The 26,465-nt window shown below is 35.1% G+C and overlaps 2 protein-coding genes and 1 long non-coding RNA gene across 6 annotated transcripts; 1 reads left to right on the top strand and 2 right to left on the bottom strand.

The window, feature by feature from the left end:
* Positions 1-356: 356 nt before the first annotated feature.
* LOC126878864 (uncharacterized) lies at positions 357-3,291 on the bottom strand. The gene is made up of 2 exons (XR_007695841.1): positions 2,760-3,291; positions 357-595 (listed from the first exon to the last, which is right to left on the bottom strand). It is a non-coding gene; the product is annotated as an uncharacterized LOC126878864 (long non-coding RNA).
* Positions 3,292-4,965: 1,674 nt separating this feature from the next.
* On the bottom strand, positions 4,966-24,405 carry LOC126878851 (uncharacterized). 4 transcript variants are annotated; one of them, XM_050641747.1, is made up of 8 exons: positions 24,051-24,405; positions 20,065-20,159; positions 19,352-19,519; positions 19,141-19,290; positions 18,953-19,078; positions 11,154-16,985; positions 10,124-10,685; positions 4,966-5,448 (listed from the first exon to the last, which is right to left on the bottom strand). In XM_050641747.1, the coding sequence occupies exons 1-6, from the start codon at positions 24,143-24,145 to the stop codon at positions 15,295-15,297; spliced, it is 2,325 nt and encodes a 774-aa protein (XP_050497704.1). In that variant the 5' UTR covers positions 24,146-24,405; the 3' UTR covers positions 4,966-5,448; positions 10,124-10,685; positions 11,154-15,294. The 4 variants fall into 4 exon arrangements, with proteins under 4 accessions (XP_050497704.1, XP_050497705.1, XP_050497703.1 ...); XM_050641748.1 differs by lacking the exon at positions 24,051-24,405 and adding an exon at positions 20,642-20,869; XM_050641746.1 differs by lacking the exon at positions 24,051-24,405 and having other exon boundaries at positions 4,966-5,430; positions 10,105-10,685; positions 20,065-20,869.
* LOC126878859 (uncharacterized) lies at positions 8,324-8,931 on the top strand. The gene is made up of 3 exons (XM_050641758.1): positions 8,324-8,432; positions 8,493-8,563; positions 8,616-8,931. Exons 2-3 carry the CDS (start codon positions 8,525-8,527, stop codon positions 8,919-8,921), a joined length of 345 nt encoding a protein of 114 aa, XP_050497715.1. The 5' UTR covers positions 8,324-8,432; positions 8,493-8,524; the 3' UTR covers positions 8,922-8,931.
* Positions 24,406-26,465: the final 2,060 nt, after the last annotated feature.

Genomic DNA, 26,465 nt, shown 5'->3' with positions numbered 1-26,465 from the left:
ATCTAGAGAAGCTGCATCGCATATGTAATAATTCATCGAGTGGTATTCTCAACAAGAAGACGCCAATAAAGTAGATTGCATGATCTTATGCCGATTAAGAAATTCAGCCGTCACAAAATATGAAGCAGCAGTAAAACAAACACAGATTTCAGAATATTTTAAATTGATTCGATTGTACGAACACAAATCCCTCTTATTGTCAAACAAACCATACAAATGAAATTTGAGAGTTGTACTATGAATTTTTATTTTTTTTAATGTTCTGTTAACCGTCTTTTCGATTATCCGTCATACCCTTGGTCCGGTGCCCTGACTTTATTGATTACAGTTAATTTATTAAATGGAAATTAAGGTAATAATAATAATAATGTTTATTCAAAAATAATCAAATATAAAATCTTCCTGAGACTAAAAACATATTAAGTGTATAATTAATAAGAATTAACATAGGAAGCCACAAGGAAATAAATCTGCATGTAGCTATAGCCCAAAGTAACTCCTGTTATTTATCCAAATCTTTACTAGTCAAACACATTTGTTTTGAAGTTCCAGCAGTTTCTTCTTTTTATACCTTTTAAATATCTGGTGGTTGTTCCTAAAACAAAGACATAAATAAAAATTCTACATTGTGTACCATAAAAAAATCATAAAAATGTGGAAAGTATCACAAGAATAAAGAAAATATATAATTCACTATTAAAATAAAAATAGTAAATAATTATTTAAATCTGACACTTTTCTTATTGGAACTTCTTTCTGGTAACATCCTTAATCTCTGACTTTTACAATTTATAAGACAAGAGATGATGAATAAAGAAAGGGAAAAGGACTCTGCAGTATACAGTTACATTCTGCTTATTTCATTAATCTAGAAAAAAGATCAGAAAGATAATTCAAAGTCCGAAATTGTAAAAGTCAAAAAGAGATTAAGGATGTTACCAGAAAGGGGTTCCAATAAGAAAAGTTGCAGATTTAAATAATTATTTACTATTTTAATAGTGAATTTTGTATCTGGGACTTTTCTCTTTTCTTTAAGAGATATCGCTGAAGCATCCTAATAGTAGATAACTATTTTTGAAATTCCACTTAAATAGACAATTTGATTTCGTTTTGATTCATAGGTGTGCAGGCAGCTCCACTGGGGATGCCGTAAGGCAGAAACAGCTGTCTGAAGATTGTGTATCGCCTCTGGATCGAAAGGAAACATAAACTGTCTCTTCACTATCACAAGAGTATTTTAATATCTTTATTGAATAAAAGTAGTCAAAAAAAAAGGACTAGTTGGTGGAGCGAAGAGATAAAAATAGCTGTGAAAGAAAAGAAAGTACCATGGAGAGCTTATCTAGAAAATAACAGTTAATAAGCAAGGAAGCTTGTGAAAGAAAAAGTTAAAAAAGCTAAATTGGAACAGTGGGAGAGATTTGGAGAAAAGATGGAGCAAGACAGTAGTAGGACAAACCAAAAATTGTTCTATAAAGGTCTGAAAAAATGAGAGGTAAATCAGGTAGTACTGTCGTGCAAATAAAAAAAATAAAAATGGAGAAACACTTACCCAACCACAAGATATAGTTAATAGATGGAGTAAATATTTCAAAGAGTTGAGTAATGAAATAACAATGGAAGAATTAACGGAAGCCATTGCAAAAATGAAAAATGGTAAAGTGGCAGGAATAGATAATATCAAAACACGATTGTTGAAATATATGGGGGAATCTGCATTACACTACTTACACAAATTACTGATAACAATTTGGAAACAGAAATGCATCCCAGAAGATTGGGCAACAGCAGTAATGGCTCTTCTGGTAAAGAAGGGAGGTAAAAAAGTAATGTTCAAATTATCGAGGTATTTTCATGCTAAGTGTACTGGCTAAGATTTATGAATGAACACTGGAGATGAGACTGAGAAAGAAAGTGAAACATCAACTAGACGATGCACAAAAAGGTTTCTGACCGGGCACAGTGTCCAAGATCATATCTTTACTATAAGACAATGGAAAAAGCCTTTGACAAGGTACCCGGACATCACATTTGGAAAGGGCTTGAACTGTTCGATGTTGGAGGAGAACTAATTGATGCAAGTAAAATTTATGTACTGGAACATTGTGCGAGCATTAAACTGTGAATCGAACAAATTTGCTAATACACAAGGAGTAAGGCAAGGTGGAGTTTTAAGCTCACTGCTATTCATTATATTATATATATGAATGAACCAATAAAAAAATGCAGTAGAGTCCCGAAAATTAGATTTAGGTTACCATTGATTAAAAAGTATAATCCTGAGTAAATGTGTATTTGCAGATGACATTGCATTGATACCAAGTTCAGAGAAATCTTTACAAAGCAACCTAAATTTATAGACGAGAGAACTTGCAGACAAAGGAATGAAAATAAAATTAGCAAAGACCAAAACTTATTTCCAAGACACCGAGAGAAATCCATATAAACCTAGACGGAAATTTAGTAGAACATATGAACGATTTTGAATATTTATAAACTATAATAGACAAAAAATGCAAAAAAAATGAACAACAGAATTGCTAAAACATCACGATTATATCACTCCCTCACTACAGGTTTCATTAGCAAAAGAGAAATTAGTGAGAAGACAAAAGCGACAGTATATTATATACCTCCCTTCTCTGCTTCATGGAAGTGAAACATGGCTGGCTTTCCTAATAATTAAGCTTGAATTATCACATCTTTATTATTATTGTAGACATTTAAAATCCTTATTAATTGAATTACATTAAACTTACCACTTGCAAAATGTTTACTTTTCATATTTTAATTTTAGTTCGGTCATATCTGTTCTTCTTGTGGCTTTTATCCATTGTCCCCGGCTTTGTTTGGATAATTCATTTAAATGTATTGCATGGGGAGCCTTGGGAACAGTACAAAATAAGACTTTTCCCTGTCTGCCCTACTCCCACAATTTACAACAATACAAGTATAAGCTTCTCAAGAAAGCCCTTGCTACTTGCAAACTGATAACTGCTATGGACTAATTCAGTTCTGTAGGCGATAAACTACTTTATATTTGATTTGCTATCACAATTTCGCTGCACAATCGACAATAAAAAATAAAAACAAACAGGATATTCTTTACAAATGTAAATATTAGGATTAGGTTTTGTTATGTGCCCCCAGTTAGGCCATATTCGGAAGTTCCTTGTCCCTTTGCTTGATTGGCACACCGATAATTTTCGTTTACTACACTGCAGCGTTGCCAGGCTCAAAAAATTTATTTCCCCAAATAGTGTTTTAAAAGTTGCCAGATTTTCAACAGAATTCCCCAGATTTATAAGGTTTGTTCTAACTCGATACAAAACCGCTCTTGAACCGTTACGCGCATGCGCAATAAAGAAAATTTATGCGCAGTTACACATTTCTCGTTACTGCGCATACTCGTAACCGTTCAAGAACGTTTTTTTTAGGGAACCCCAGGGAATATCAAGGCCCCGTCTCACCATCAAATAATTGACAGTTAGTTTGATCAAACTTGACAGTTAGTGACACAAAGTGACAGTTAGTATGTATAGTTTGTGTCACTAGTCAAGTTTGACTGTCAAGTTTGATCAAATTAACTGTCAATTATTTGATGGTGAGACGGGGCCTTCATTGTTCGCGGTAGTCACAAGTCACCAAACTGTATTGAGTGTGGCCTATATGTGGAATCAGTCACCACGATCTTGTCGTTGTAAAATATTTAATATTCACATAATTACTGGACTTTCTAAAATAACTATTTTTTACTAAATTTAATAACATATTTTAGCCAGTTTGATTTCCCCAGATATTAGTCATTTTAAAAAAGTTTTTCCCCAGTCCCCAAAGTTTATCAATTTTCCCCAGTTCTGGGGAAAATTCCCCAGACCTGGCATCCCTGCTACACTGTCCGCTGTCATGAGCCGCTGTCACATCCGCTGTAATTTACACTCAAATGTCCATAGAATTTCGTACACACTCAAAAGAAAAAACAAAGGAACAGACCTTTTTAATCTCTCCCGTTGTGTCACCAACTATTATGTCTAAATCCCGACCCGAGGATTAGCGGCGTGTAATTTGGGTTGCCTATATAAACTTGAATCAACGAAATGGGCCTTTTGAGTTATTTAAAACGCTGAAAAGACCATTTAGTGATAATAAAAACCGATATTTACTGCGGTTGCATGATATTTAATATTAAAATAGTATTGGATGTGGTAGAATGTGTTGTATTAATGAAACTTAAAAGCATATTGGAGATTTATAGATGCATTTATTATACAATTCTTGTAGATACAACCTAGCATGAGCACGCCACAGTAAAGGACAGAATAGTAGCGCAAGTCCCGTGTTAACATTTGGGGAGAGAGTTTCTGCGCCATCTGTAGGTTGTGGTCATCCAGCGGGAAATTCAAAAAATTTCTTCTTCTTATTCAACTGCCTTGTCCGTTGCGAACGTTGGCTAATCAAAAATTATTTCTGAATTTTAGTTTAGAGCGCCCCCTGGTGAGTGGGATGGTATATAGCCAACTGAGTGGGCCAGTATGGGCGCCAAATTCAAAAATTAGGATCTGAATTTTCGGCGGTAAATTCAAAAAGTATGTTTTGAATGTGAATGAAAAATATAGTCGTAAAATAACAAATAAAAACTTATTCTATGCCAAAAAATATATATATTCTGTGACCAAGAATATACATAGTATACACTTATGCATTATGTTGCATAAGTGTATATGTACTATATTTTTGGTCAGAGAAAATATATTTTTGGCATAGAATAAGTTTTAATTTGTTATTTTACGACTATAATTATTTTCCATTCACACTCGAAACATACTTTTTAAATTTACAGCCGAAAACATTTACATTTATGTATTATATTATAAATGTATCAGAAAGAGACTCATACGTTTTGATGCAAGATAAGTTTTAAAACATTTTTGTCCTTTTCAAAACAAAAAAAAATAAAAACAGATAAGTCTTAAAAATCTATTTATTTCTGTAAATTACTTTATAAAATTATTTGAGCAATCAAAATTTGTATGGAATTACAGAAGTATAATATAGATGTATGTATTTTATAAGTGATTGCTACCATTCTGGTCTTCACCTATATCCTTGTGCAGGGATCCACGTTACACTCCATGGAAATGGGCCCCATTCTGAGCTTAGGAATCTATTCACCCTGGCTTACCAAATGATAAATGGAATTACTCACGAGCAAACAAGCAAAAAAAGTAAACCCACCTGCAGACTTGCAGGCCCATTCAAGCATACAATTCATTGGGGTGAGAAGGATTGGTCCAAGTAAACCAGGAACCACTCCTTCGAGCTCCAATGCTCTCCAGGCTTTCCTCCACCCCTCCCATAGCACGCTGATGCGCTATGGAAGGCTACTTTCATCAAAATGATTGCTGTATGAGAGTTTCGGCATAAAAAACCCTCATATGAAATATTTACCTAATAATGCTGAACCGTGTGAGGCACTTAATCCAGCTACGTCTTAACTGACGTATCATCGATTTGTTACTTGCCCGAGCGCCGAGTCCACGCTCTAGGCTTAGCCCAGTTCGGTGACTAGGCGCAAATCACCCAAATGTATGTGTGTGTGTGTGTGTGCATTATTGGCTTCGGAGTCAATGTCCATTCGCCATCTTACCTTTTTGGAATTATTTGTATTATTTATGCGGAAGCTCTAAAGGAGTGCTTCCTGCTTTCTACTGAATTGTTTAGGTAGGTATCCAATCACAATCCTGCTCCAATTTTACAAAGAACTATTTTACATACCTATATCTAATTTTCAACGATTTTTGTTTTTATTTTCTCATTTCCTTTCGTTGTGATTTTTTTTAATCATTTTTTTATGTATTTTTTTTTATTTATTTACTTATTTTTTAGAACATATTAAAATTCTCTAGTCATAAATTAACACCTTGTATAAACTACCAATAACCAAAATAGTAATGTGCCAAACTTAACTGTAACAGATAGGTATTAAAATATTTTAGTGATATTTATAAAATATAGTCGGCTCCCCTTTAGATTTTTACATCTAGAATGTTTGTGGTGGCCATTCTGTCTATCAAAACTAATTGATTTTATTGGCGATTGCTCCACCGGTTATAATCCATGTTGTTTATCCGTGTGTGTATCTAGATATACAAAGACGTGGAGTTTAAAATCATCGAAAAACATTGGGAACCAAAGATTGCAACCATCGCCGGGGTCGAATTGCAGATGGAAGAAATTACAAAAGGACCTGCTAAAAACCCCAAAACAGCACTGACAGATCAATTTGCAGCAGAACAAAAAAAACCAACGTCGGCACTATGCCAGAAAATAGGTGAAAAGAATATTGAGATGTTGCTTAGTCAAGAACCTGTGTGTGTGTGGTGTGTGTGTGTGTGTGTCTGTGTGTGTGTGTGTGTCGTGTGTGTGTGTGTGTGTGTGTGTGTGTGTGTGTGTGTGTGTGTGTGTGTGTGTGTGTGTGTGTGTGTGTGTGTGTGTGTGTGTGTGTGTGTGTGTGTGTGTGTGTGTGTGCGTTAACCCCTTCAGTCATGAGTTTTTGTTTGCAAAGATAATACTTTAAATCTTTGAGATTGAAATATATGTTTATGATTGCTATATGAGAGTTTCGGCATAAAAAACCCTCATATGAAATATTTACCTAATAATGCTGAACCGTGTGAGGCACTTTAGTGCAGCTACGTCTTAACTGACATATCATCGATTTGTTACTTGCCCGGGCGCCGAGTCCACGCTCTAGGCTTAGCCCAGTTCGGTGACTAGGCGCAAATCACCCAAATGTGTGTGTGTGTGTGTGTGTGTGGGTGGGGGGCGGGTGTGTGTGGGTGGGGGGCGGGTGTGTGTGGGTGGGGGGCGGGTGTGTGTGGGTGGGGGGCGGTGTGTGTGTGTGTGTGTGTGTGTGTGTGTGTGTGTGTGTGTGTGTGTGTGTGTGTGTGTGTGTGTGTGTGTGTGTGCGTTAACCCCTTCAGTCATGAGTTTTTGTTTGCAAAGATAATACTTTAAATCTTTGAGATTGAAATATATGTTTATGATTGCTATATGAGAGTTTCGGCATAAAAAACCCTCATATGAAATATTTACCTAATAATGCTGAACCGTGTGAGGCACTTTAGTGCAGCTACGTCTTAACTGACATATCATCGATTTGTTACTTGCCCGGGCGCCGAGTCCACGCTCTAGGCTTAGCCCAGTTCGGTGACTAGGCGCAAATCACCCAAATGTGTGTGTGTGTGTGTGGGTGGGGGGCGGGTGTGTGTGTGTGTGTGTGTGTGTGGGGGGGGGGGGGGGTGTGTGTGTGTGTGTGTGTGTGTGTGTGTGGGGGGGGGCGGGTGTGTGTGTGTGTGTGTGTGTGTGTGTGTGTGTGTGTGTGGGGGGGGGCGGGTGTGTGTGGGTGGGGGGCGGGTGTGTGTGGGTGGGGGGCGGGTGTGTGTGGGTGGGGGGCGGGTGTGTGTGTGTGTGTGTGTGTGTGTGGGGGGGGCGGGTGTGTGTGTGTGTGTGTGTGTTTGTGTGTGTGTGTGTGTGTGTGTGTGTGTGTGTGTGTGTGTGTATTAGTGGGAAAACTGAAATGCAACGATGGAAAGTTTTTGATATTCTACACTTCTTAAAATTTGTATATTGCTCACTCAGTTCAGCTATTGAAGCTAATGAAGAGTTTTGATATTTTTAAACTCCTAATTTTTGCTGCAAGTTTGATTTGTTTTCCCATTTTAACCCGGCACCTGCCACGTGGGGTGCTACTAGCACCCCATAACACATTTTTATCAAATATTTGGTATTTCAAGTTTGGTAACCAAGCTGTGCGTCATAGTAGCTTTCTATAATATTATATAGTATAGATGTGTTAGTGTTTGAAGAATTGGGGTGTCATCATCTGGTACTTTAAGTTTTATTTTTTTTTTGTATTTTTGATAAACAGGTCAAATTAACATTTTTTATTGAAATAACTTATTTAAATTATTAATATAGACTCTATACTCACTAAATCTTAATTTTTTTAGATATTTTACTTGACTTCATTTATTATGGCTTGGTACTTGCTAATTTGCTTATAACATCCCTTTCATTTTATTTTTTAACTTTTATAACATATTAGTGGCTAATAAGTTAATAAAACATGTTTTTTTATATTCTTGTGTTACTCAACACATTATTTTGTTTTTTAAACAAGTAGATCACAGAAAATTTTTAAGGGGTGCTGTGGCAGTTGGCGCCTTGCAAAGCCGCGTAGCAGGTGCTGGGTTAACATAAAAATTGCGCTATTCAGTGACAGATATTGAAAGCTGTTTTTATTTAAACGTCTAACGTCCTATTTATCTTAGATTTACCTTGTTTGGAAGAGGAATCCGAAGAAGTGGCATTACCAGCCGATGCCGGCGAAGGGATCAATAACACTGAGGACACATCTAGTGATGATGAAAGTAAGACTTTACAATTTCATCCGTGTTTCTAATTAATTGTTTTTTCTTATTACCTTTTAGTTCCATTATCGAACATTAAAGAGCAGGTGTTCATGAATCAAGGAAAGAGAAAATCATCGGCAACAGAAGAGGTATGAGTGATAAGAATTAAAAATAATAATAATAAATTAAATAAAATTGTAGGAACTAATTTCGACAAAAAAAGAAACACAAGTCAAAAAGAGAAAAAAAGAAAAGCAGTCGGCAAAAACACTTAAAACAACTCAAAAAACCCCATGGACGTCCGAAGAAATAAAATCCGTAATGACTTTCTTTAAATTTGATTTAAAGAAGGAACTACTACCAGGAAAACAAAAATGTGAAGAGTGCAAATCAAAATACCCAGTATTGGAAAGGAGAAAATGGACGGATATAAAGTTTTATTTGAAAAACTATTACAGCCGCAATAAGCGACTAATAAATAATAATGATAATAAATTACCAATATAAATTTTATACAAATTGTTTGCAAATAAATGACAAAGTTAAAAAAACAAGAATTTGTTCTGTAATTTATTAGTTTTTTTTATTATCCCAAAAAATGTCGGCCATAATTCAAGTAGTAAGTCATGGTGTGTAAAGCGTGGTATTTATGACATCTCAAGGTACATGTGGCATCTGATGCCACAAGTGATGTTATCATAGATTTACCTGTAGTTTGGTTTAGAAGGAGGGTATAACAAAATTAAAAATATATTACTGATACGCAGCTAATCAGAATCAACACACCGTACTTGGACTTGATGATGCCACTTTGCAGTCTGAAGCACAGATGCCACAACAAATGCGGCACCATGTATGTGTGTGTGTGTGTGTGTGTGTGTGTGTGTGTGTGTGTGTGTGTGTGTGTGTGTGTGTGTGTGTGTGTGTGTGTGTGTGTGTGTGTGTGTGTGTGTGTGTGTGTGTGTGTGTGTGTGTGTGTGTGTGTGTGTGTGTGTGTGTGTGTGTGTGTGTGTGTGTGTGTGTGTGTGTGTGTGTGTGTGTGTGTGTGTGTGTGTGTGTGTGTGTGTGTGTGTGTGTGTGTGTGTGTGTGTGTGTGTGTGTGTGTGTGTGTGTGTGTGTGTGTGTGTGTGTGTGTGTGTGTGTGTGTGTGTGTGTGTGTGTGTGTGTGTGTGTGTGTGTGTGTGTGTGTGTGTGTGTGTGTGTGTGTGTGTGTGTGTGTGTGTGTGTGTGTGTGTGTGTGTGTGTGTGTGTGTGTGTGTGTGTGTGTGTGTGTGTGTGTGTGTGTGTGTGTGTGTGTGTGTGTGTGTGTGTGTGTGTGTGTGTGTGTGTGTGTGTGTGTGTGTGTGTGTGTGTGTGTGTGTGTGTGTGTGTGTGTGTGTGTGTGTGTGTGTGTGTGTGTGTGTGTGTGTGTGTGTGTGTGTGTGTGTGTGTGTGTGTGTGTGTGTGTGTGTGTGTGTGTGTGTGTGTGTGTGTGTGTGTGTGTGTGTGTGTGTGTGTGTGTGTGTGTGTGTGTGTGTGTGTGTGTGTGTGTGTGTGTGTGTGTGTGTGTGTGTGTGTGTGTGTGTGTGTGTGTGTGTGTGTGCGTTAACCCCTTCAGTCATGAGTTTTTGTTTGCAAAGATAATACTTTAAATCTTTGAGATTGAAATATATGTTTATGATTGCTATATGAGAGTTTCGGCATAAAAAACCCTCATATGAAATATTTACCTAATAATGCTGAACCGTGTGAGGCACTTTAGTGCAGCTACGTCTTAACTGACATATCATCGATTTGTTACTTGCCCGGGCGCCGAGTCCACGCTCTAGGCTTAGCCCAGTTCGGTGACTAGTCGCAAATCACCCAAATGTGTGTGTGTGTGTGTGTGTGTGTGTGTGTGTGTGTGTGTGTGTGTGTGTGTGTGTGTGTGTGTGTGTGTGTGTGTGTGTGTGTGTGTGTGTGTGTGTGTGTGGGCGGGCGCGCGCGTTAACCCCTTCAGTCATGAGTTTTTGTTTGCAAAGATAATAATTTAAATCTTTGAGATTGAAATATATGTTTTTAAATATTTATAAACAACAACAACAAAGTAAACCCACCTGCAGAGACTTGCATGCCCATTTAAGCATACAATTCATTGGGGTGAGAAGGATTGGTCCAAGTAAATCAGGAACCACTCCTTCGAGCTCCAATGCTCTCCAGGCTTTCCTCCACCCCTCCCATAGCACGCTGATGCGCTATGGAAGGCTACTTTCATCAAAATGATTGCTATATGAGAGTTTCGGCATAAAAACCCTCATATGAAATATTTACCTAATAATGCTGAACCGTGTGAGGCACTTTAGTCCAGCTACGTCTTAACTGACGTATCATCGATTTGTTACTTGCCCTGGCGCTGAGTCCACGCTCTAGGCTTAGCCTAGTTCGGTGACTAGGCGCAAATCACCCAAATGTGTGTGTGTGTATGTGTGCGTTAACTCCTTCAGTCATGAGTTTTTGTTTGCAAAGATAATAATTTAAATCTTTGAGATTGAAATATATGTTTTTAAATATTTATAAACAACAACAAAGTAAACCCACCTGCAGAGACTTGCATGCCCATTTAAGCATACAATTCATTGGGGTGAGAAGGATTGGTCCAAGTAAATCAGGAACCACTCCTTCGAGCTCCAATGCTCTGCAGGCTTTCCTCCACCCCTCCCATAGCACGCTGATGCGCTATGGAAGGCTACTTTCATATATGAGAGTTTCGGCATAAAAAACCCTCATATGAAACATTTACCTAATAATTCTGAACCGTGTGAGGCACTTTAGTCCAGCTACGTCTTAACTGACGTATCATCGATTTGTTACTTGCCCGGGCGCCGAGTCCACGCTCTAGGCGCTTAGCCTAGTTCGGTGACTAGGCGCAAATCACCCAAATGTGTGTGTATGTGTGCGTTAACCCCTTCAGTCATGAGTTTTTGTTTGCAAAGATAATAATTTAAATTTTTGAGATTGAAATATATGTTTTTAAATATTTATAAACAACAAATTTTGTCCATAAACATTATTATGCCTATTACAATGTACAGAGACGATGTTCGTTGAGACAATTATGGTGATTCAATGTAAAAAATGAGCTATCGTTGGGGCTTAAAAGTTGATGTTCTTTAAACAAACATGATGACTGAAAGAGCTAATGTTATAAGCTTTATTATTGATTTATATAGTTATATAAGGGATTACCCCCATTACAAAAAAATATATGCTAACGTACAGTATAAAATCAATCTCTATAATGTCTTATAAACTAGAGTAATATTAAAGTCTTAATTACACATTAAACAAAATATAAACAATTATATGTGAAACAAATGAATTATTAAAATAAACAAAGAAGTATCTACACATTTCAAGCTCTTTTAATCCGATTCTTAAAATTATAATACAAAATATACAAAAAAATATGCTAACATACATTATAAAATCAATCTCTATTATTTCTTATAAACTAGAGTAAAATTTAAGTCTTAATTACACATTAAACAAAATATTAACAATTATATGTGACACAAATGAACTATTAAAATAAGCAAACAAGTACCTACACCTGTCAAGCTCTTTTAATTTATTTATTTATACGGGCAAGCCCAATTCGGTAATACATTAATAAGATATTGATAATTACAGTGTTGAATATATATAAGAATAAAATGAGAGAGTACAAAACATTTAAAAAGACATGACAAAGTAAAATAATTACAAAACATTAATTACTAACAAATAACAAGGTTATGACATTGCTAACTATTTAATTTGGTTAAATGGTTCTTAAAAACATCAACAGAGTTACCAAAAAGTAAAAGGTCACCTAGGGAGTTAGCAAGTCTTAGTGTTCTAGGAACAAAAGTAAAATATGAGTAATTATATCTATGAAAAGAAATATGAAAGGTTTGAATTTGTCTTGTTGATCGTGGTGGAACAAACAACAATATTTTAGCAAGGAGTTCAGGGCAGTAATATATGCCATTGATAATATTAAACAATACTGTAAGATCTTTACGCTTCCTACGTACATCCAGAGAAGAGATTTGAAATACTATTTGAAACACTATCAAGTTTGTTCTTGAGGTGTAAATAATGTTGGGACCAAACTGGAGAACAGTAGTCGAGGTGCGTCCTGACTAAAGAACAATAGAGCATTTTAATAGCGAACACGTTCGTGAAATCACGAGTTGTCCTTTTAACAAAGTCAAGCATTTTCATGGATCTTTGAGTAATATTGTTGATGTGATGGTTAAAGCTCAGAGAGGAATCAAGAACAACACCTAAATCTTTAATTGAGTCTACCGTATCCAATAATTGATCATTTATGGTATAATTAAACTGATAAATGATGATTCTGACAAAACCGGATAATGTGACACTTGTTGACATTCAAATCCATCCCATTATCAAGACACCAGTTGGCTAAATTATCTAAATCTATCTAATCCGATTCTTAAAATTATAATACAAAATATACAAAAACAAATATGCTAACATACATTATACAATCAATCTCTATTATTTCTTATAAACTAGAGTAAAATTTAAGTCTTAATTACACATTAAACAAAATATTAACAATTATATGTGACACAAATGAATTATTAAAATAAACAAAAAAGTACCTACACCTGTCAAGCCCTTTTAATCCGATTCTTAAAATTATGTTTTAAAATTAGTCATCTATATTATAATGTCATCATGTGTATAAAATCATCAACTTAACTAATAAAGAGAAAAGTAAAACATATAATGCATAATAAAAGTGAACTATGTAACTATTTACAACAGAGAGTGAGATAAGGAGGCACCATTTCTCCCAAACTATTCCCCTTACTCCAGAAAATATTTTTAAGAAATTATAATGGAACAAATGCATAAACATCAACGGATCATAGTTAGAACATTTGAAAACATAGTTTTATTAGAACATATTCAAGAACTAACTGAAATGTTAAAACAATTAAATGTAGTTGCGAGAGCTGTAAGCTTAAAAATGAACTACAATAAAACAAAAATAATGAGCCAGAATCACACGAACATAACAATACAAAATCATACCACAGAAAATGTTGAACATTATGTATACAAGGGCCATGTCATCAAACTGGGAAAACCAAATCCAGATGCTTAAATTAAAATAACACAACTGGCATGGGCCGCTTTTGGTAACCTAGCATATATCTTGAAAATCACCTCCATTTCTATAAACATACATAGCACATGCATACTACCAGTTTGTACATACAAATTGGAAACTGCATCAAGGATATCATGGAACAAATGTAAAAAATGAAATGATGTTGGGCTGGTCACACAGTCAATTATGAAATTATGATGAAAGCTGGTGGGTACAGATAATTGTAGAATGGAGACCAAGGAGGACGAAATAAGCATGGGAAGACTCAAGAGATGGGTAGATGACATAAGAGCAGTGGCAGGCAAACAGTGGGTCAGAATGGCGCAAGATAGTAAAGGATGGAAGCAATTGTGAGAAGCAAAATGGTTGGGAAAGTAGAAAATATCTATCATGCTATGTATTAAAAGAATAAGTCAAAAATGACAATTTTTCACTATGGCTCTTCAAAGTTTTTATTACCATTGCTGAAATAACTATACAACTAAATATAAAAATGGTGATGAAATACGATTCATAACTGTAGTAATTAACTATTTTACTTTCTATTTTGATAATAATTTATTATAAAATTTAAAATAGTACATAGCACGTTAGATATGTAAAACAATAAAAATAATGATTGAGATTCATATGAGTTCTGTAAATGAAAAACACAATTTTATTTGCTAAAAACAAAAAGGAAATATTAGACTGTAAATGGAAATTGTCTACAAAAAAAAGCAGACGACTTTTTGTAAAAATGTATCAAATATGATAAGCATAAAGTTTTAATGGAGGAGCTTCTCAAAATTCATTGAAGAGAACAATAACATACAATTTTGTCTAGTTTTACATTGGAACTGATAAATCTATATTTCTGGACCTTGCAGGTAAACTACACTCTGTCATTTCAAGCAACTTTGAAGTAGAGCACTTTGAATGTCATAAAAATCTGATTATCCCATAATTTTTGTTCAAAAGACAATGTGACCATATTTTAATGATATTATATAACCAATTTGTATATTCCAACTAATAAAATAAATAGATTCATTAAATGAACCTATTCAAAACAATGCCATGTGGACATAGCGTAGGTTACCTCCGAGGTCCAGATTTATGATCGGTACTTAGAAATTTGTTTTCTCCTTTTTTCGTATTTTCTATAAGCAACCAATTTTATAGGATCTACATTAGTATATTCTGACTTACTTTTTATAACATTAATAAATGTCTGGTCTTTGCCATTTAGAATTGTATTTACATTTTTACACCACATATATACAGAAAGTCTAACAATAAATTTACATAGATTTGAACCAACATTTGAATGTATTTTACAATTGAATTCTGAAAATTTTAAAAGTTTATTAAGTTCTTTACACAATATAGAGTGTAAAGGTTGCAAATGACAGACCCTTGGAATTAGGTAAAACAATTTTGCAAGGGCCTCAGATACTTTATGAGTCAACAAATTCCCAGGCACTGTTAAATTTGACATATTATATTGCCTGGCTTCAATAAATTCTGTATCTCCTTTTTTGTCCCTTAATAACATATTGTATCTACATTGCTCACATGAAACCTTCTTCAATACTTTTTTTGCTACATATCCTGCAACATAAGTTACAGTACACCTTCCCACCTTAGGTCTTTTAACATTTGAAACTGACGGAGGAAGTGAATAATTAAGTTCAGGTGCCAAAGGTGTACAACCTGGTAATACCTCACCTGTTAAAAAAAAACGTAAGGTGTCTAGTGCTCCCTCACTAACATCTTTTTCACAATTTCACAATTGCTTTCAGGTGAATGGAAAGACATAAAATTATTTATAACCAAAGCTTTGAAGGTGGTTATAGCATCTGATACACTTACTGAATTATCTGTAGCTCTATAACTTCTAATTAACCCGAAAAAATTTTCTAAAGTATCTTGCTGAAATGCTCTTAACAGTAAGTAATTATTATTAGTTTTTAATAATTTTTGCTTTAAATATAAAAATCCACGAATGGTAAAATTCAAATTTTTTAATGAGGGTACAGAAACAAATTTCTGTTTCTTTCTATCAAAGAATTTCATTTTGTTTAAAAGAGTTAAAGATCGTTTCCAAAATTGATCATGGTTTGATGTTAAGGTAACACCACCTTTCAAAGGTTTGCTTACAGGAGCAGTTTTCTGATTGGAGTTCAAGGAATCAAAAAGTTCATCTAAAAATAAAATTAAACGACCTGTATCCGCCACTTCACTACACAGATTCACTTCAGCTTTCCACTCTACAAGTTTCACCATTAAACTTCCAACTTGATGACTGAAGACTTGCGTGCAGTTCTTCACTTTCATCTTTTTGATTTTGTTCCTCAACACATGTTCGTCTGTTAATTTTGGGCAAATTCTTAAGGGCTCCGATGCATCCAGCTGGTAAAATTGCTCTATATGGTCCCATTTAGCAACACCCTTCTTTCCATGAAGCTCGAAATGTAGATCCTTGTTTAATAAGTTGTTCCTCAAGCCTTTAAATAAGTGTGGGGTATCATAGAGAGGAACAATTTCTTTGCCATTAACAAGAAATCCAAAATATCGATAGTCTTGTCCTATTCTTAAATATTCGGTCCGGGATTCCTGAATTAATAAGTTGACTGCTGCTGCATTTGGTCCTCCTTGGTCACATACTGTGGCTACAACAGTTAATCCAATATTTTGCAGTTGTTCAATTACATTGATTATCAAGTTTTTTAATTTTCTACTTTTTGTAGCTCCATCACTAAATGTGTAGCAGATTGGCTGCTTCCATTGTCTGTAAATACCTTTAATCATAAACACATTTATATAGTTGGCAAAATTTGGGCATCTTTCAGTACCATAATCTTCTAACCCCTCTATCTTATCTTCTTTTTGGTTGTATTGTAGACGTGTTGACAAAAACATTTCATCAAACATTAATACACAGTGCCGGTCCCTTGGCGTCATTTTGTGGACACTCTTTTGTAACATCTTAAACATGATCTCATTAATTCCAGGATTTAATTTAATCTTATTCAATAAATTTGTCAACGTTCTTTTAGATGGCAAGGAAAAAATTTTTGACAGCAGTTTGTACCCTTTTCCACTTCCTTTAAATAGTGTTAGAGCCAGAACCTTCTCATCTATGGTAAATTTTCTTCCCTTCAGTTTTTGTTGTTGGGTACGAATTTGAGACAAAATAAATGTATATGTTAATGGATTAACCTTCTCAGCCAATTTTCTAAATGGTACTGTTTCTGATAAACGTTTAGCAGCCTGTAATTTTTCTTGGTAACTTGATAATCTATATGCCAACTTATGAATTCTATTACTTGATGCAACAATTTTTGTATACAGTTTCCTTTTCTTTGGTGTTAAGTACTGCTTCCTTGAAATTTGTATACTTTTTAAAATGCTTCTCCTTGCCTTTCTGCCTTGCTCTTTGCCTATAACAATAAAATAATATTACAATTAAAAACATTTTTAAACTATTTAAAACATTTTTGCAAAACATTACAAAACATACAAATATTTGCAAACATACAAAACATGATTAACCCTAAACGTCCAACCTTACATAGGTTCCATGTATGCGTAAGGGTGGGTAAAAAATGTCCACCTCAAAAATAGCTACAGTAAAACCTATGTTACCGGCCACCTGTACTAACGACCAGTTTAAAAATTCCCCAAATAGTTATATGTAAACTACAAAAACATGTATGTAAACATTATATTTATACTTAACTTAATGTTCTAATTTCAAGACTGATTTGTCAACTACTGTTATTGTCTTTGTTCTAGGATAAGTTGTATTTGTCAATTTCAAAATGTTCTAGCTCTCAATTGTTGAATGAGAGCAAGTAAGTTTATTCTTTATTATTGTTTGTTATGTATTTACCATTTTTGTATCTACTAGATCTTATTTTTCTAATTTGTGTGACATTTTAATTGTAAAAAATTTTAATTGTATCATGTACTAATGGACTTCGGTCCGTAAATAAATAATAATAAAATAATAAAACTGGCAATACCGGCCACCTTGCTATATCAGCCAATAGTTTTTTCATTTTTAGTGGCTGTTACTGACAGGCTATACTGTAATATTGAGAGTTGTTACAAATGGATTAAACTTAAGAATCTTATGCTTAGTAGACACAGCAGTTTAGACCAGTAAGGATCTGTTTTTAGGTGGATGTGAGAGGTGGCATTCAGATTTTTGCGGATAAAGTTAGGTGATAACTTCGTTAATAATAATTGAATTATGCTCCTTCTCAAATATGCTCGGAACATTAATAAAAAAAATAAAATATTTAAAAATTTCAAAAAATTTCGTTTTCCCCGTTTTCACATATGGTTCAGAGGCATGGACGCTAACTACAACAGATGAATCCGCTCTATCAATTTTTGAAAGAAAGGTACTACACAAGATATTCGGAGCGGTTTGTGAAAATGGAATATGGACGCGTAGATATAACTTTGAACTGCAGAATATCTACAAGCAAACATTTGGTGGAAAAGATATTATCACTATAATTAAGCGAAATCGCCTGCAGTGGGCAGGACATGTAGCCCGAGCCCCTGAATCGAACATGATAAAAAGGAATCTAACAGCTCAACCCGTGGGAATGAGAAGACGGGGTAGACCAAAGTTGAGGTGGATGGACGGGGTAATACAAGATGCCGAGAAGATCGGAGTCGGCAACTGGAAAATGCAGGCAAGGGGCAGAACAGAATGGCATAGAACGCTTGAGAAGGTCGAGGCCCTCTAAGGGCTGTAGCACCATGATGATGATGATGAATTGTTCTATGTACTTTAGATTTATACAATCTCCTTTCTTTTTACTTTTACCTTTAATTGACGTTATTTGCTTAAATATGTAAAAATTTTATGCAAATAAAAATTATTCTGTTCTATTCTATTCTAAAGGGCAGACTTTTTAACAATAAATAATTTTTGAAAAATTTTGGAACACCTAATAAATGTGTTACAAGGGAATGTACATTAAGTGGACTTTTTATCCAGCACTGGGCGTTTAAGGGTTAATCAATATATTAGTACAGTAAAACCTCTATTAATCGAAATAATTGGGGGGAGGCCGTTTCGGATAACAAGAATTTCAGTTAAAAATAACATTGTTTTTTGTATTCTTCTTGTATCAAACTACATAGTATTCTTGATCAAAGTTGGTATTAAAAAATGGTATGAGGTGATTTCGTAATGCGTTGTATATTATTTAATTCTTTAGTTGTATAAAAGCAATGTTGACAAATTAACATCGAATTGTTTCCATTTTGGAATAAAAATTTACTTTTTGTTGACAAAATTATTGAAACTGCCAACCGTTTCGGTTAAACGATGTTTTGGTTAACGGAGCTTTTACTGTATTTACTATTAGAATAATTAGTTACTTACCACCAGTATTTCTGTCTTGCTCCACATTGTCAGATAAGTCTTGCTGGGAAGTAGAAGGCGTGACATTTCTGTCTTGCTCCATATTTTTAGATAAGTCTTGCTGGGAAGTAGAAGATTTGGCATAATCTAGATAAATAAGAATATTATTACAATTAAGAATTTAGTTAAGGCATATTTTTATATATTACCATGCTCAATGTCAATAAACCTCCTTTTAGCTGGAGTTTCCTCAATATCTGTTTCCATTATGACTTGCTGGGAAGTAGAAGGCCTGGCATTTCTGTCTTGCTCCATATTATCAGATAGGTCTTGCTGGGAAGTAGAAGACTTGGCATAATCTAGATAAATAAAATATTATTACAATTAAGAATTTAGATAAGGCATATTTTTATATATTACCATGGTCAATAAACCTCCTTTTAGCTGGAGTTTCCTCAATATCTGTTTCCATTATGTCTTGCTGGGAAGTAGAAGGCCTGGCATTTCTGTCTTGCTCCATATTATTAGATACGTCTAGCTGGGTAGTAGAAGGCCTGGCATAAGCTAAATAATCTTCATCCTGATAATCTGAAATTTAAATACAATAATTACAAAATATGACTAATAAATAAATCTATTGAATTAACAAATAAATATCCTGACCATTATTATAATCAGTATTAGTAGGACGAAGAAGCAGAGGACGCCCAACTAAAACATGGATGAGTACCATCGAAGAAGACTACAGAAGTATGAAGAAAACCTTGGGAGAGATAGCAACAATGGTCAGAAATAGAGGGGAATGGAGAAGCTTCATGGATGCTCCATGTTCCTTCACCCAGTAACAGGATTGCATATTATATATTTATTATAATCAGAAGTGAACCCAAATAATATATTGAGGAGAAAGCACCACAAAATTTCTAATAATGAAATATTACAATTATCTTCGTAATATGTACTTGTATTAAAAATAAAATTTTAGGAATACAAATACTAAAAGTTAGGTTAATAACAGTTTTGATGATTTTAAAATATAGGAATACATAATTATAATAATATTCATGTGATAAGGTTACGATTAATTTAAACAGAAAAAATACAAAATATGTGCTACGATGTACATTTCTTACCTTGTGGCGGTAAAAATAAGCGCGGGATGGCCCCTCTGATAATTCCTCTCCTTCCAGATTTCAGGTCTGGTACCCTATCTTCTTCTTTAAAATGCCTAGAACAAATACGAAAATTCTTGTAAACACGAAGTGGTGTATACTTACTTAATCGATTCCTCTTGATAATTTTCAACCATTCCAAAAACATATCCTTATCCTTGTTGGGATTTGGAAAACGTAATCGATTGCTTGTGGCGTCCTTACAACCAGGAACGCAACATTTTCTAAGTCTTTTTGTATGTTGTTCCATTTCAATATGTAATGGTAAAACTCTGTCTTAGCTCAATTTTTAAAAAAACAAAACAAAGACAAAATCAAACAAAATTCAATTTGTAATGGCGTACATGCGTACAATATTACAATAGAAATTGTGTGTGGTGAAAGAAAATCCCGCCACCAACCCGCCAGAAGCACCAGCAAATGTGTCATGCGCAACGAAGTCATGTCTCATGTCATGCGTCATGTCATGACTACTAGCACCGCTAAGCGGACGTGCCCACAAGCTGAACAGTGTGACCGATATTCCTATCGCACTTACATTACTATTCTGTCCTTTACTGTGGAGCACGCTGTGATCTAGGGCTTCCTAACCTCTCAAAACCCCTCTGTCATCCTCCTAACCTCATGGCCTCTACCAACCAAGCCAGCCAGGAACTAACGTGCGGGGTGTTGCCTAATGTAGGAATACCTAACACAACATCCTCCTTTTTAAGATTATAAAAGTAACAACATTCTTAATACTAAATGATATAATAAAACACATTATGTGATATAGTCTGAAAACCAGTTGGGACGTTTTTTATTTCTCTTTGGAGTAATGTTTTCGGATGCACTTGGAGCTACACTGCTTGGTAAAGCTTCTGCACTCTCACTGATAGATATTGGTTTGTCACTACACTGTACACTATCACTTTCTACAATTTTCTCCCCAGAAGATGAATCTTTAGGATTCTCTGAATAATTAGCCCTTACAATAGGCAGGGGAGTAACATTATTGGCGTTCGGAACATAATATGGAGCAGCTATTAAAAACCACCTATTTCTACGATAAGCAGTACCATCATTAGTTTTAACAATATAAGCACGAGGTTCTGAACATACCTCTGATACCACTCCATATTTCCGAAGGTCAGTAATCCACACCGTATCACTGATTTTTAAATCAGACATCTCCTTAGAATTGTGTCTTCTGTTATAATTGTTTTCCTGAAGAGTTTTACGTTTTTCTTCAGTGTTAATGAAAGATTTTCTAGCATTAACCACTTCCTCAAGTTTACTAGGAAGCATAGGCAACAATGTTTTTAATTTACGCGACATTAGCAATTCTGAAGGACTGAAGCCACATTCTAAAGGAGTTGATCTATAGGCCAATAGACCCAAATATATATCCTCATTTTTCTTCAGCAAAGATTTTGCGACCTTTACTGCTGCTTCTACACAGCCGTTAGACTGTGCATAGTAAGGACTGCTAGTAGTGTGAATAAAATTGTATTCAGCAGCAAATTTGGAAAAACCTGAGCTGAATTGAGGACCCTGATCCGATCTGACAACGTCAGGTATTCCATATCTCGCAAATTGTTCTTTCAACTTTTCAACAATAACACTTTCAGTTAGACTAGTCAAAGGTATGATTTCAAAAAACCTAGAATAGTAATCTGTTAGAATTAGCAACCAATTTTTTTCTTTAAACAAATCAACAGCTACCTTTTGCCATGGTCTAGATGGAATGGTATCCTTGACAAATGTTTCTTTAATATTTGTGCGTTCCTCAACACAATTCGGACAAGACCTAACAAGATTTTCAATCTGAGAAGAAAGTCCTATCCACCAGACAGACATTTTTGCCCTTTCCCTGCATTTTACAATGCCTTGATGGCCTTGATGAAGGTATTCCAGGGTTTGTAATTGTAAGGCAGGAGGAACAATTAACCTGGAATTTTTTGTAAGAAAGTTCTCATTAAGACTAATCTCATACCTGTATTGAAAATAAGGGCACATTTCTGGCAATATATGTTTTTTGTCAGGCCAGCCTGAAATACAATATTGTTTAAGATTCCTACAAATAGGATCTAACTCTTGTTCATTAAGAATTTTATTAAGAAAATGATTTTTTATAGGCAAATTTTGTATAATTAGACGAACATGTGCATCTACTTCTGAAGTAAGTTCTTCACTATTGTGTGACACCTGCAATGGATTACGACTTAAAGCGTCAGCTACTTTTAAGTCTGTCCCTCGAGTAAAAAGTACAGTATAATTATATCTCATAAGTCTGAGACGAAATCTTTGTAGACGAGGAGTCAAATCATCAAGATTTTTTGTCTGTAATATTTGTAGAAGTGGTTTATGATCGGTTTCTAAAATTACAGAAATTCCTGTTATGTATTCCTGAAATTTTTCACAAGCCCATGTTAAACTCAAACACTCTCGCTCAATTTGAGCATAGCGACATTCAGTAGGAGAAAGTGTTCGAGATGCATATGCTACTATTTCCGTTTCATTGTTTTCATTAATTTGCATCAGAGCGGCCCCTAAACCAAATGAAGACGAATCTCCACTGACAATTACCTTTTTAGTTGGGTCAAAGTAAGAAAGACAGGGTGCGTTGATCAATGCATTTTTTATTTTTGAAAAAGCTGCAGTTTGATCTTTACTCCACCGAAATAAGACATCATTTTTTAATAAATAGTTGAGGGGCTCAAGAATATCGGACTTATTTGAAATAAAACGACCAGCATAATTGATCATACCTAAGAGCTGTTGCAGTTCTTTTTTACTTGTAGGGTTAGGAAATTCTGTAATAGCTTCTACTCGAGATGGATCAATCATAATACCCTCACCTGAAATCACATGGCCTAAAAATGCAATTTTATTTACACCTATTAGACATTTCTTTTTGTTGAGTGTAATACCTTCTTTGCTGAGTCTCTGCAAGACTTCCCTAAGAATACGATCATGTTCTTCTACTGTGGGTGCATGTACTAATATATCATCTATGTGGGTAATGATACCTTTCAAACCTAGGAATAACTTAGAAAATTTCTGACTGAAAAATTCAGGAGAACAGGATATACCGAAAGGTAACCTTGTAAACATGAATCTGCCACATGGGGTAATAAAAGTAGTTAAAGCTTGAGAGCTTTTTGAAAGTCGGACTTGGTAAAATGAAGAAGTAGCATCTAATTTTGAAAATATACGAGATCCCCCAAGTTGTGCCAATGAGGTTTCTACTTTAGGTATAGGGAAATAGGGTCGTAGAATGCTTTTATTTAAATGAGTATAATCCCCACAAATGCGCACCGTTTCCCCCTTTGGAACAACTACAATTGGAGCTACCCAACCTGTATGTTCTTCTACTGGTTCTATGATCTTTAAATCTTGAAGCCTTTTTAATTCTTTCTCTAATTTACCTAGTAAAGGTATAGGAACTACACGAGGAGTAGTCTGTACAAAAGGTTTAGCTTCTTCACAAACTTCAATGTTAATTTCATCTTTGAAGTTGCCTATTTCATTAAATATATCTGGAAATTCTTTTTCTACCTGTACATTAGTGCTAGAAGTTTGATTAATAGAATTTATTGAAAAGTTTAATACCTCGAGACATGAAATACCCGGCCTCCCCAGAATAGGCATTTTTAGATCTTGAATTACAAATATATCAAAAGTACAAGATTTGCCTTTAGAAGGATATGTAAGTCTTTCAGTAATTTTACCCAGAACTTTTAGTTTGGTACCATCAGGGCCTGATATTGTTTCAGAACAGTTTTTTAAACTCTTTAATAAGATTGAATCTAAATGATTTGATGGAATGCAGACAATATCAGCTCCTGAATCAACTAAAAAGGGAACTAATTTCTTATTATGACTTATTTGTAAGTTAACTAGCCATTGATTATGGTTATTTGTAAAAACATTTCCTAACATATGTTTAGTCAAAGTAACATTACCTAAGAAAAGAGGAGGATCCTGAATTTGAACACCACCTTCTGAAGAGGTGGTAATATGGTGGAGAGATCTTGAGTCCTTCTCCTTGGACAGACATACTCTATCCCAGTGACCAAATCTTCCACACCCTCTGCATGTAGATCTTCGAGCAGGACAGATTTCTCGTTTATGTTGTGCCAAACCACAGTATTTACACTTTACCTCAGGATGTTGGGGACGTTTACTCGTATTGAAGCTTTTTGGAGTGTTTTCTTGTTTAGCTATAACATTAAGTGATGACTGTTGTTGTTGTAGTACACTGTTTTGCTGGGACTGCAATTCAGCTTGGCGTGCATATAATATTGCATCTGATAATGTAAGTTTGGCCTCTAATTGCATTTTTTCACTAGTCTTCTTGTCAAGCATACCAACGACAATCCTATCTCTTATAAACTCTTCTTTAAGTGCACCCAAGTTACAATTAGCTGCCAGAGCATGCACTGCTGCTATAAAACTATCAATGTTTTCCCCTGGTAATTGGACCCTAGAGTTAAATTGAAATTTTTCGAATATGATGTTTCTTCGTGGTATGAAATGGCTTTCCAGCGCTTGTATCATGTCATCATATACTGTAGGGACCTTCTGCATTTGTAAGAGGATTTCTTCACTCTTCTCGCCCATTATGTACAGGAGAGCATCTATCTTCTCTGAATCAGGCTTTGTTGACAAACCACTTACTTTTGCATACCTTTCAAACCTCTTTCTCCACTGAGACCAAGAAGCTGGATTTGAAAAATTGAATGCTTCAGGAGTTGAGACATGGAACCCTGATGAGCTTCCACTCGACGCTCCCGACAATTCCCCAGGATTAGGCATCGTATTATTATTTGGTATTTATAGTATTTTACGTAGCTCACCTTATTTCCTGCAGAAATTTGTTTTAATCTTTATTTACCGCTGCCACCATGTTGTATTAATGAAACTTAAAAGCATATTGGAGATTTATAGATGCATTTATTATACAATTCTTGTAGATACAACCTAGCATGAGCACGCTGTGATCTAGGGCTTCCTAACCTCTCAAAACCCCTCTGTCATCCTCCTAACCTCATGGCCTCTACCAACCAAGCCAGCCAGGAACTAACGTGCGGGGTGTTGCCTAATGTAGGAATACCTAACACAACAGAATGTAGACTCTTTGTATAATTACCAATTAAACAGTGAAGCTGTTAGATCAATTTTCGGATTCAATCATTTCTACTGTTCACAGTTCTGTGTTTGTGTTTGCTTTTGAGTAGGTATTTCATTTTCTTGACAACGAAAATGTTCGGTGTGGAAAGAATTAATAAGTGCGTGGAATGCGGAAAGGTGTATAAACGTAAACATGATTTAAAAAGACATGTAAAAAGTTCGCATCCCGACAAATTGGATGCAATTGCCCCTTTAAAAGTGCTTAAAGGCAGGGTGGGTTGTGATTGCGCGCAGCGGTCAAATACCTGCTGCGGTTCTCTCACTCTAATACCCGCAAGTTAGGTTTGGACCGAAGGGTTAGGTCTCTCTCCTTTCTGACCGCTGCGCGCAATTGCAATCTACCCTAAAGGCAACGTCTATAAGTGCGAAAACTAGCTGCAAAAATTCCATTTGAAGCGGTTTTAGATGAAGTGAGAGATGGAATTTCAGGCACAGACAAGTTTCAAAGTTAGTAGTAGGTAGTATTAGTTACATTGCTTTGTACAGTTGTAATATTTTCTGAATAATAAACAGGTCCCTTTCGCGATTCAAGTTTATATACGCAACACAAATTACACACCGCTAATCCTCGGGTCAGGATCTAGACTCGAGTGTCACAAACAGGCTATTTTTTTCCTTATTTCTCTGAACTAATTCTGACCATTTCTTAAGCCGGAGATGGAATTTTTATTTTGATGTAAATAAATATATTTTCCGCAAATCGCCAGGAAATTTTGACATTCCTGTCAAAATTTCTTGAAGAAAAAGTGACTTCCTTACTGTAATGAATACTGTAATGAATCCTTACTGATTTCCTTACTGTAAGGAAATGTCATTTCCTTCATGCCCCGCTAACTCTAATAAAAAACATGTAATCGTATTTATTTTCCTTCCGTTTAGTCAGAGGCGCTGATGTCGGCATTGTGATTGGTGGAACATGACTTTTGACAAATCCTGCGCTATCTGTGAATCTGTAATCTGTGTTCGTGTTCGTTCGTTCGTTGTCGTTCACTTATTTTATATGGTCGCATGGTCGGTTATGTTATGTGTTTGGTGTTTGTGTTTAGTTTGTGTCACCATAAAAAGCTGATATTCAGTCGTGTTTTTTGATATTTTTGTTATTTCATAATCGAGTACCTTTTTAAAGGTAAGTTTTTCTGACTGTAGGTGCTGTTTATCCAACAGTTTTAAAATACACATTTTATTTC

This window comes from Diabrotica virgifera, chromosome 1 (assembly GCF_917563875.1).
Source record: "Diabrotica virgifera virgifera chromosome 1, PGI_DIABVI_V3a".
Lineage (NCBI taxonomy): Eukaryota > Metazoa > Arthropoda > Insecta > Coleoptera > Chrysomelidae > Diabrotica > Diabrotica virgifera.
This window is presented reverse-complemented; position numbering and strand designations above follow the sequence as displayed.